General features: G+C 42.2%; 1 protein-coding gene across 1 annotated transcript; it reads right to left on the bottom strand.

The window, feature by feature from the left end:
- Nucleotides 1-481: 481 nt before the first annotated feature.
- LOC117254644 (P2Y purinoceptor 14-like) lies at nt 482-3,078 on the bottom strand. The gene is made up of 3 exons (XM_033623016.2): nt 2,929-3,078; nt 1,767-2,026; nt 482-1,485 (listed from the first exon to the last, which is right to left on the bottom strand). Exons 1-3 carry the CDS (start codon nt 3,076-3,078, stop codon nt 897-899), a joined length of 999 nt encoding a protein of 332 aa, XP_033478907.2. The 3' UTR covers nt 482-896.
- Nucleotides 3,079-11,537: the final 8,459 nt, after the last annotated feature.

The following is an 11,537-nucleotide window of genomic DNA, read 5'->3' on the forward strand; positions in this document are numbered from 1 at the left end:
CTCTGCATCTGTCTATAAACACAGCTTCTCCTCTCACACAACCAACAATATATTCAAGTACAGGACATCAAAGTAAAATAACCCACTTTCAAAGCGATTGTGGTTATTAGGGGGTAACAGTGTTGGTCAGGTTTTCCACCACTTTTGATCCAGACCAAAAAAATATCTCGACAAGTATCGGATGGATTGATTGGTTTGGTTGTGTTGTTGTGTGACTTTGATGAATTTGAACAACGTGTTTAACAACGCAAGTGATTGAGCAAACCTGAAGAAGCCACGCGCTTTTCGTTATGTTCAGTTATGTTTATATCATTTGGTTTTAAAGCAGGGGTGTTACGTTCCCTGATCAGGCTCAGGGGATGAGGGAGTAGCAATAAAATTAAACCAGGGAAAAAGAATCAAGGGAGCCGAGTAAAAGCAAAACAAAGGAATTTATTAACAGTAAATAAAATGTTTACAACCAAAACTTAAGATTACTGAAAACTGCTTTCCACTGATAAAGAGGGAAAGCAGTGCTACCTAACAGGCTCAGCACAGTTTCACTATCAAATCACAAAGACGGTACAACACAAGCTGTCAAGCCCTCACTCAAAACAAGGCAGCACAAGGACACAAAACAACCCTACAGCAGGTAACAATGGGTTTTGGATTAATTGGGCAAAATCCCGTAACCAGCTCTGTGCATACTGTGATTTAAGTGGACTGAGAGAACCTCCCTTTGGCTCTGTTTTCAAGCTTTAGAAAGTCTAGCTCTTGAGACTTTGGCAATTCACAGGTCATTTCAGGGTGAAAGCGTTCCCATTAGCTGTTTTGCAAAAGCAGATCTGCAGAAAGCTGATTCAGTGGCAGAGCTTGCTGCAGAGAAAATGTCAGCATCAGCAACAACTGCCTAGTAGTTATGAGGTTCCACACACCAATCCCAGCCTTAGCTGGGTCCTGAACCCCTTGCAGAGGATGAAGTAGATGATTGGGTCCAGGCAGACGTTAAGAACTGACATGATGATGGTCAGCTCTATCAAGTAGTAGAGCACTTTGCTTGACAAACAGTGCCCCCCCAGGAAAACCTGTGGAAGACGAACCAGGTGGTAGGGGATGAAGCAAAAGCAGAAGACACAGACTAGCACTAATATGTTTCTGTGTGACTTTGCAAGTTTTGTGGAGCTGGAGGACTCCGGCTGCCTCTGCTGGGCCAGCGACACCCTGCGCGAGGTGCTGTAGTAGAAGAAGACCATGGAGACTAGGACAAACAGGAACAAGGTGGTGCAGCAAGTGTGGACAATCTTGAAGAGCACGGTGAGCTGTCCACTGTGTAAGGTTTCACAGCGCACTGGGGCGGAGGTCAAAAGTTCCTGGGTGTTAAACGACAGGATAACGAAGGCGCTCGTCACAGCCAGGAGGACAACCCAGGTTACCGTGGAAATGATGTGAGCGGCCCGCACCGTCTGCATGATGTGAGTTCCTAAAGGTTGGACGACCTTCAGATACCTGGAGCAGAGAGAGGTGTCAGGAGGTAACTTCAATACATAGCAGTTACATTGAAGTTCAGCTTTCAGCCCCGACTGCCCTCAAATCAAAAAGGTGAATTTGTGTGTCTGACGTGGGAATCTGAGTAGTATCTGGGAGCACTCTTCTTCGGCTCTTAAGGTTAGAGTACTTTGAATGCAGTAGTTTTGTGTTTCCTGTATATCGACATAGCCAGAAAACACATGAAGTTTGTGTATTTTTCATGCTCTATGCAACATGAAATTCAAATTGTCCTGGCCTACCTGTTAGCGGAAATGTAGCCCATGAACATGATGCTGGCATACATATTGAGGAAGAGGACGGAGGCGCCAAAGTTGCAGTTAATTACGCGAATGGTGAAAGAGCTGCTGGCGTAGTGGATGATGCGGATGGGAAGGCAGAGGCAGAGCAGGAAGTCAGCAGCTGCCAAGTTTTTCAGGTAGACCATCATGCTGCTGGATGCCTTCTGCTGAGCTTGGCAGAAGTAAAACTTTATGACGAAGCCGTTGAGAAAGAAACCCACCTGGAGAGAAAAGAGGATGAGGATGCAGATTTACAATACACATCTACAGGCACTCAAAATAAATTTGAGCTTAACAAAAGATTTGATCTGATGGACAGAAGATACTAATTTTCAACCCAATGAGTGAGTCAAATTCCAAATTTTTTTTTATCATGTAAAGGGCTAGTGTGTAGGATTTAGAGGGATATACTGGCAGAAATGGAATGTAATATAATAAGTATGTTTTCTTTTGTGTATAGTCACCTGAAAATAAGAATTGTTGTGTTTTTGTTACCTTTGAATGAGACGTTTATATCTACGACGGGGGAGCACACATAGTTTTTTGACCACAACGCTAGGCCACATCAAGTGAGGTTTACACTGCTCAATGCAATGATGAAAGAGTTGGACATTTGAGTGGTTTGCAAGTTTTCATTGAAGACTACAGCAGTGATAAATTAATTATGCATCAAAGAAGAAGAAGAAGAAGCGGACTCACCTGATAACCAGCGGTCGGTTAGGTCAGGTGGGCATGTCAATTAATAAGTAGCCTGTCCATGCAGCCCCTCAGTGGCTTTAAGTTTAGGCTGAGTCACTATAATGAGTTTAAGCTCGGCACACAGACGAAGTTTCAGCTGATTGCAATCTACAATCCTCACCACTAGATGTCACCAAATCCTACTCACTGTTCCTTTAATGGCATAGTTCTCTAACATAAGTCAGTTAGAAAAGGTGAAGATACATGTAACTTTCACTACACTTTGATCTTGTATGTGCCCAACCAAAAAACCAACCACTACATATGTCCTCTGAGGTTGTACCGTCTTGGATTATCTTTGAGATTTTCTGCAGATTTTCTACAAACCAGTATCAGTTAGGGTATAAAAAAACTTAGAAAAGTAATCTGAATTATTGAAACTCACCAGAAACACAAGACTGTAGGCCGTTATAAGGAAGGGCAGGGCCGAAGTTTCGTTCCATTCACAGTTAGTCAAACCGTTGACCTCTGCCTGGTTTGTAACTGATGACTGGTTAAAGGATGAGGTCACTTCTTCTCCTGCTCGATCACTCATTTTTTAACGATGGATCTGAAGAAGGTGAGCCCCACTTACAGAACAGCATATACACAAAACAGACTCTCTGGAATAAATCTGCTTTTCCACATGACAGTCTAAATCCCTTTATAACACAACTGTAGCAACCCATGATGACAAGACTGTGACCAAAAAATCAAGATAAAACACGTGAAGGAACCAACAACGGTTTAAACTCAAGTATTCTAATATATTGAAATCATTGTAAGAAATGACTGGTCAAAAAAATGATGGCTTTATTGTACCATCAACGGTGAATTTCGATATAAAAATAAGTCTAACATTCAAATTTCAGCATCAAAACAGTGAAAGTGCAAAGAAGAAGATGAAGTACCTGAGCATTCACCTGCCTACTCCTTTCAGTTTGGATGTCTAATAAAAAAGACTGTGTACTGCTTCTGTCTACGCAGCTTTCAGAGCGGAAGAAGAGCTGTGAAAGTGAGAAGAAAAACACTGACGTGGTTATGATGGCTTAAACTTTAGGTTGCTTTACTATGAATAGGGCCAACCACAGACACAAACAATGCTGTGGAAATGACTTTATCTTCCTGCCTAGTTCTGATAACCACATCTCAGTTACAATTAAAGACACTTAATAACCAAACTAAATTCAGCCACTGTATCTATATTTCCTTCAGTCACTACCCAAAGCTCATGAGCTAAGATTATTGTCACAAAGAACATTGAATGACTGAATCGAGTACTGTGCTCAGTCTCCTCTTCACCATGACAGGTGACACACATTACTGCTGATGTGACATCAATCTCGTCTTCATTTACCCTCACTCGTTTGTGAACAAGACCCCGAGATACTTGAACTCCATCACTGTGCCTCACTCCAAACCCACAGTGAGCAATTCACGTTTTCCGGCAGATAACCACGGCCTCATACAGTACTTAGAGGTGCACGCTGGAGGTAACGGCTGTGAAGCTAGCAGAAACAAATCATCAGCAAAAAGCAGAGATTCAACCCCGAGGCCAGCACACATAACTCTCCACGACTCTGCTGTGTCTTCAGATGTTGTCTTTGAGAATCACATATATAATCTGTGACAAGGAGGTATGACCCAGCAGAGCCTAAGAGCCACTGAGATAGTGCTTGACATTCAGACACATGACGTACTCTGGGTATACTAAGACCGCTCATATCAAAGGTCCAGATTAAAATGCTTGGGAATTTCTTGTAAGGATGTCCAGTATCTCATTCTGAATCTTTGGCTTTGATTGAGTTTTTTCTTTATGAATCTGCATGAAGCCTCCTGTCTTGGGGTTATTTGACCTTTCACTAAGCCCCGCCCCTTTGTGATGGTCCAACAAGCTGTTGCAGTCAGCATGGAGCCCACACTGTCACTAACTGCACTCCCTGAAGAAATCTTATCATATTTTTGGAAAAATGAAACAGTGATTCCAGAATGAAGCAGACAGAGGGGTCTACAGTCTGTGTTTGAAGGATATATCCAGGATGTCAAACTGACTCAGCAGCAACAACAGGTTAAAAAGACAAAGATAGTTAGAAGTTAAAGCTGAACTATAGGCTACAGATCACAGTGTGAAAGTGAACCACCACATCACTGCCGATCGCCACACAAGACAATGAATATAAAGGGAAACTTTGCTGATACTGAACCAGCTGTGTGGCATCACAGTGTGTGTAGATGAACAGTGTTTGGCTTCAACCCCGTGCCGCTGCCAGCACCCAGACCTCTGCTGCTGGACGGGCAGGGATCTCCAAGGGAAGTCAGACAACGTTCATCTGTGCACAATGCGATGACACACAGCTGGTTGAATATCAGCAAAGTCTCCCTGCTTCCCTTCACTGGTTTTCAAGGTCTGATTTTGGTTTTGGAACAGGGAAGAAACATATATCTTTTTCCAACCTCTCCAGGTAACGAGTATCATTAGCCCATTTTAAACAGGAGTTGTCCAAATTTGCAGGAAAGCCCAATCAGTCTTTTTTCAGCATTGGCAGTATAAAAACAAAAATAGGGAGTGTGGCAAAATGCCACCTACCTACTTTTGTTTATACAGAATGTGCCTTTTTCAGGGCAATGGAGGGCGTGAGCAAGTAACAAAACATGTAGCTCAGCGTGTGACGTAACCAGTGACATGAGAGGGAAGCCGCGGCTAGTCAGTCCTTTAGAGATTCTCTCGTAAGTCGGCCCGTTTTTCACTGTTCCTGTCATCTGACAGTTAAGGGCCTCTTCATTTGCGAGAACAAGGAGGGTGTGCAATTCCTTTTCTCCCTAGTTGCTCATCTTTACAGTGTCTGTCAGGTTTGTGTTTCCCTCTTGCTACTAGCTAAAGGTCAGATTTGGGCCTAAAACTAGGCCCAAGGCCCTAGTAGGCCCGTGGTGTTAGGCCCTTGGCCCGGCCCAAGTAGAGGCGAAGAGACACAGGCCTGTGGCCCTAATTGATATTATTATTATTTTTCATCTCCCACAATAGCCTATATGGTATTTCATTGAATTTCACATTTTTTATTAAGGTTAAAGTCCCACTGATTGTCATATACCTGAGTGTGTGAAATATGTTCTCTGCATTGCGGGTGAAATGTCCGCAGAGTTATAATTATTAATCTCATGTATTGATAGTCAAGACCAGTCCAACTTGCCTGTATTGAGTGAGTTAATATCAGAAGTTGTCGGTACATTATCAACATTGACAGAGAGCGCAACTGGTATGTGGTCAGAGGTGGTAAGCCCATAACATATCTCTATATTGCTCAGTGCCGCATGGGCATCGGCCAAACAGATGCAAAGGTCTAACCAGGAGGTTGTATGCCATGCTTCGCTTATGTAAGTGAGACTCTTCTCAGGCAAGATGATTTTACTGGACAGCATAAAGTTATTTTCATTACAAAACTGCACAAGATGATTAGCAAAGATTGAATTAGGTTCAGACACATCAGCATTAAAATCCCCTTTAACATAATATGTTACAGGGGATTTTAACGCTTGTGTATGTGTATATTATACACAAGTCAAATCATTGTCCTCAAGATAGGAGCTGATAAAAGACAGTCTATTCAAAAATTCATCTTCATACAAATATGACTCATAGGGTGTATGAATATTTAAAATGATGAACGTCTTATCGTTGACCTTTATCTCAAGCCAAATAGCCCAGTCAACATTCATTCTCAACACTTTAACCAGAGTCATATTTAGTGTTCCACAACACAGCCACATCCTCAGGTATCCTACCACGGACTATCCCAGAGTTTTAAGTTGGTGGTGGACTCACCAGCGCCATGGAAATCCTTGTGTAGTCCATTCAGTTTATCCAGATCTTGTTTTGCTAGCCAGGTCTCTTGTAAGCATAAAATATCACAGTTGTTCAACAGAGTGTCAACCACATGACGTCTTGAGATATCCGCACAACTGTGTAAAAGTGTAAACAATTTCATCGTGGCTCATTGTTCTCATCTTTACAACAATAAAGTTAAGGAGTTCATCTTCTACGATAAGTTTCCCATCGTTTGTTTCCGGCTTTGTGCGGGAGTACACAGAGCACCATGTTGCCTTGCCCGCCATGTTGCATATCTGACTGTACTATGATCAATTTGTAAGAACTGATGTACAAAAAGACAAAGCGTCAAAAAAATAGAGATTGGTCTTGATGTCTGTACCACAGAGGAGACTGAACAATAAATTGTTATAGTCAGTTTTTAGGCAAAGCTGTCGCCTTGTGATGGTTCCTGCTTCAAAAATGTGAGAACCTGCTGCTCCTCTTGGTCTCACTTTACGGTAAACGTTTTGGACTGTTAGTCATAAAAAAACCAAGACATTTACTGATGTAATCTTGTGCTGGGGGGTACTGGACATATTTTGATGGATGGATGGAGACAGTTGGTAATGTATTTTCTGTCTGTTGACTAATCCATTAATAGCCTTATTGTAGCAGCTCCAACAAAAATACCAGGCAGTTAATAACGGAAAAAATCCCAGGTTAATAATCCACCTTGTTGCATAAAATCTGCTCAAGAACAACCCTGTCCCAGAATGTCTGTATTTTTATATGTCATAACTTTAAAGCGTTTTACATTGAAACATTGCTGCTTTGATTCCCTCAAAGACCTGTAGCTAAAGGACCTCCTAAAACCTTATAGATCCTAGAGTGTCTTGCACTGAAAACTGACTCCTGTTCCCACATGCTGCCAACATGGAAATCCTGCTGGAACATTTACGGGTTAAGGTGCATGTGGGGTTGTGGGGCTTTTGACTGAACGTCACCACTGACGTTACCTCCATCAGGGGGACTGTGGGCAAGGAAAATGAGAAATGACCCTTCATATTTGGTCTGGACATGAACTTGAACAGGCAACACTTCAGTCTATGAAGAGAGTGAAATGTTTTAGAAGTTTAGCCATTGTCAGTTCGTTCTAACACAAACTTGAATAAAGAACACACAAGTGCAAACAATGTCAGTGGTAATTGCTCTTTTTATAATTCTGTAATTTTTTCTTGATTATACTGTAATGTTACAGTAGCACTTACTTATGGAGCTCTGCCTGTTTTCTGGGTTTGATGTGCAAGGCCTCCACACCACCACTAGGAGTCAAAATTCTACATGGTTCTTTAACTGGCTAGTTAGCTGAACAAAGTCTTTAATGAAAATGTGTCCATAATGTACTCATTAACACTGATGGTGGCACCAAAAAGCTCCACATAGGCCTTTTAACATGTAATTTTAGTTAATTATAAGGCTGAAACAAACAATTGTTTTCATTGTCCGGGGGAGAAAGGGTTCCGGTTTGGGGACTTCAGAATTGCATCTCTGCTCTTAGCAGATGATGTGGTTCTCTTGGTTTCCCCAACCTCCAGCATGCATTGGGGCAGTTTGAGTGTGAAGCGGTCAGAATGAGAGTCAGTACCTCCAAGTCTGAGGCCATGGTTCTCTGCTGGTAAACAGTGGATTGCCCTCTCTGGGTTGGGAGAGAGTTCATACCCAAAGCAAGGGAGTTCAAGTATGAGATGGTCAGGCAGTTTGGCGCAACTTTAGCAGTGATGCAGGTGTGGCACCTGTAAGGAGGTTGTAAAAAAACATTTTTGTATACATGCCAATCCTTTTCATAAGTTGTTGTAAAGTTGTTGTTAAGTAATGCACTAAGTGACACTAAGTTTTCTTGTTAATTTCTGTTTACTTTATACCACTCGCCACTGGGTGGCACAGTGGCATTGCAAGCTGTTTGGTGACACATGAAGTTCATGTGCACACGCTGCCTGCCCATTGCAGTTGTATTACGCCAGCTCATCAGTTTTGCCAGTGTTGCCGTGAGGTAAAATAAATGAATGAACATTTTTCTACATCACTACCGTGTCCTTGTGAGAGTGGTGTAACACAGGCGTATAGTCATGAGCTTTGGGTAGTGAATGAAAGAACAGTGGCGGTTCTAGGCCAGTTTCAATGGGGGGGCCAAGCTAGGGCCAGTCCTTTTGATACAGGGGCACATACAAGTAGGGTCAAATATCTAAGTCTGAACAATAAGATATATATATATACATGTACAGTACAGGCCAAAAGTTTGGACACACCTTCTCATTCAATGCGTTTTCTTTATTTTCATGACTATTTACATTGTAGATTCTCACTGAAGGCATCAAAACTATGAATGAACACATGTGGAGTTATGTACTTAACAAAAAAAGGTGAAATAACTGAAAACATGTTTTATATTCTAGTTTCTTCAAAATAGCCACCCTTTGCTCTGATTACTGCTTTGCACACTCTTGGCATTCTCTCCATGAGCTTCAAGAGGTAGTCACCTGAAATGGTTTCCACTTCACAGGTGTGCCTTATCAGGGTTAATTAGTGGAATTTCTTGCTTTATCAATGGGGTTGGGACCATCAGTTGTGTTGTGCAGAAGTCAGGTTAATACACAGCCGACAGCCCTATTGGACAACTGTTAAAATTCATATTATGGCAAGAACCAATCAGCTAACTAAAGAAAAACGAGTGGCCATCATTACTTTAAGAAATGAAGGTCAGTCAGTCCGGAAAATTGCAAAAACTTTAAATGTGTCCCCAAGTGGAGTCGCAAAAACCATCAAGCGCTACAACCAAACTGGCACACATGAGGACCGACCCAGGAAAGGAAGACCAAGAGTCACCTCTGCTTCTGAGGATAAGTTCATCCGAGTCACCAGCCTCAGAAATGGCAAGTTAACAGCAGCTCAGATCAGAGACCAGATGAATGCCACACAGAGTTCTAGCAGCAGACCCATCTCTAGAACAACTGTTAAGAGGAGACTGCGCCAATCAGGCCTTCATGGTCAAATAGCTGCTAGGAAACCACTGCTAAGGAGAGGCAACAAGCAGAAGAGATTTGTTTGGGCCAAGAAACACAAGGAATGGACATTAGACCAGTGGAAATCTGTGCTTTGGTCTGATGAGTCCAAATTTGAGATCTTTGGTTCCAACCGCCGTGTCTTTGTGAGACGCAGAAAAGGTGAACGGATGGATTCCACATGCCTGGTTCCCACTGTGAAGCATGGAGGAGGAGGTGTGATGGTGTGGGGGTGTTTTGCTGGTGACACTGTTGGGGATTTATTCAAAATTGAAGGCACACTGAACCAGCATGGCTACCACAGCATCCTGCAGCGACATGCCATCCCATCCGGTTTGCGTTTAGTTGGACGATCATTTATTTTTCAACAGGACAATGACCCCAAACATACCTCCAGGCTGTGTAAGGGCTATTTGACCAAGAAGGAGAGTGATGGAGTGCTGCGGCAGATGACCTGGCCTCCACAGTCACCGGACCTGAACCCAATCGAGATGGTTTGGGGTGAGCTGGACCGCAGAGTGAAGGCAAAGGGGCCAACAAGTGCTAAACACCTCTGGGAACTCCTTCAAGACTGTTGGAAAACCATTTCAGGTGACTACCTCTTGAAGCTCATGGAGAGAATGCCAAGAGTGTGCAAAGCAGTAATCAGAGCAAAGGGTGGCTATTTTGAAGAAACTAGAATATAAAACATGTTTTCAGTTATTTCACCTTTTTTTGTTAAGTACATAACTCCACATGTGTTCATTCATAGTTTTGTTGCCTTCAGTGAGAATCTACAATGTAAATAGTCATGAAAATAAAGAAAACGCATTGAATGAGAAGGTGTGTCCAAACTTTTGGCCTGTACTGTATATCAGTGTTTCCCACAGGATTTTTGGAGACTAGGCAAGGCAAGGCAAGGCAAGTTTATTTGTAGAGCACAATTCGTACACAAAGTAATTCAAAGTGCTTTACAGAACAAGAAAATGCATTAAAATCACAATACAAAATAAAAACATAAATAACCATTATAAAATGAACTTTAAAAGAGAAGAGTGCAGATAAGATCCTTTCAGTCATATGCACAGTGAAATAGAGCTGTTTTGAGCCTAGATTTGAACACTGTCAGAATAGAGGCCTGTCTCACATCTTCAGAAAGCCTGTTCCAGATTTTAGCTGCATAAAATACATCCAACCCTGTAGGGGGGTCCAGGGGCAAGCTCCCCCAGGAGAAAATTTTGTATCTATTTGATTTAAAGGCATCAATCTGGTGAATTCTGAGAGCCAAGTTATGACTGCAGAATATGCCTAGATTTCAACATATTTGTGCTTTTTATGTGTGAAAAATGTTCTATTTTTATTGATAAAAACACTTGTGGTATGTTATGGTGATGGGTTACACTTAAAATATGGCTAAGGATTAGTGGTTTAACATTTCAGTAATCAAAAGAAAAATGACTAACATACTAATGGAGGGCTATTTTATCATTTTAAATCATGTGCAGACAAAATATTCTTTTAAAACTCTGTCACTCACAAACACACAGATACACAAAACAATACAAAATACGCAATACGAAAAGAAAACAAAAGGTAAGACTTAAATTAATGTCACACAAACAGACACAAACTACTGCTTTCCTCCTTCCCTCCCTCGCGGTTTGCAAGTATGGCACTCTGAATCAGAGCATTTAATTTTACGCGGCTTCGAAAAGAAGATTTCAAAAGCCCTCTGGTAGTTGAATGCCTCTGGGACAGGCCCATTTATGGCAACCCACTAGATCTGGGGCGTGCGCAATCCGGCCGAGGCGCGGGTGCCGGAGCTAATAGCAGCCATTCAAGTCCATGTAAGCTGTAAGGTCCACCAGCCGCGGCCTAGAAGCGGCCCAGCGCTCCGTTTGTTCAGTCATTGTGTTTATAGACTTAACAAACATCAGATTAGTCTACACGGTGATATAGTGACGTGAAAAATGTGAAATATAGCTAAACTCTGTAGTATTTGTAAACAACACAATGATTCCCTGGGGGCACCGCCGGAAGTTAAGGGCGTGAGCGATCGCCGAGGCTCCTGCACTTCCGTTAGTCGAAAAACTCCAGGCTGTGCCTCCAGAGGTTTTTCCTTTTTTTTTACAGATGGATTTCCAGATTGGTGCGTGTGTGAATGAATAAACA

The sequence above is a fragment of the Epinephelus lanceolatus genome, chromosome 3 (genome assembly GCF_041903045.1).
Source record: "Epinephelus lanceolatus isolate andai-2023 chromosome 3, ASM4190304v1, whole genome shotgun sequence".
Classification (NCBI taxonomy): domain Eukaryota; kingdom Metazoa; phylum Chordata; class Actinopteri; order Perciformes; family Serranidae; genus Epinephelus; species Epinephelus lanceolatus.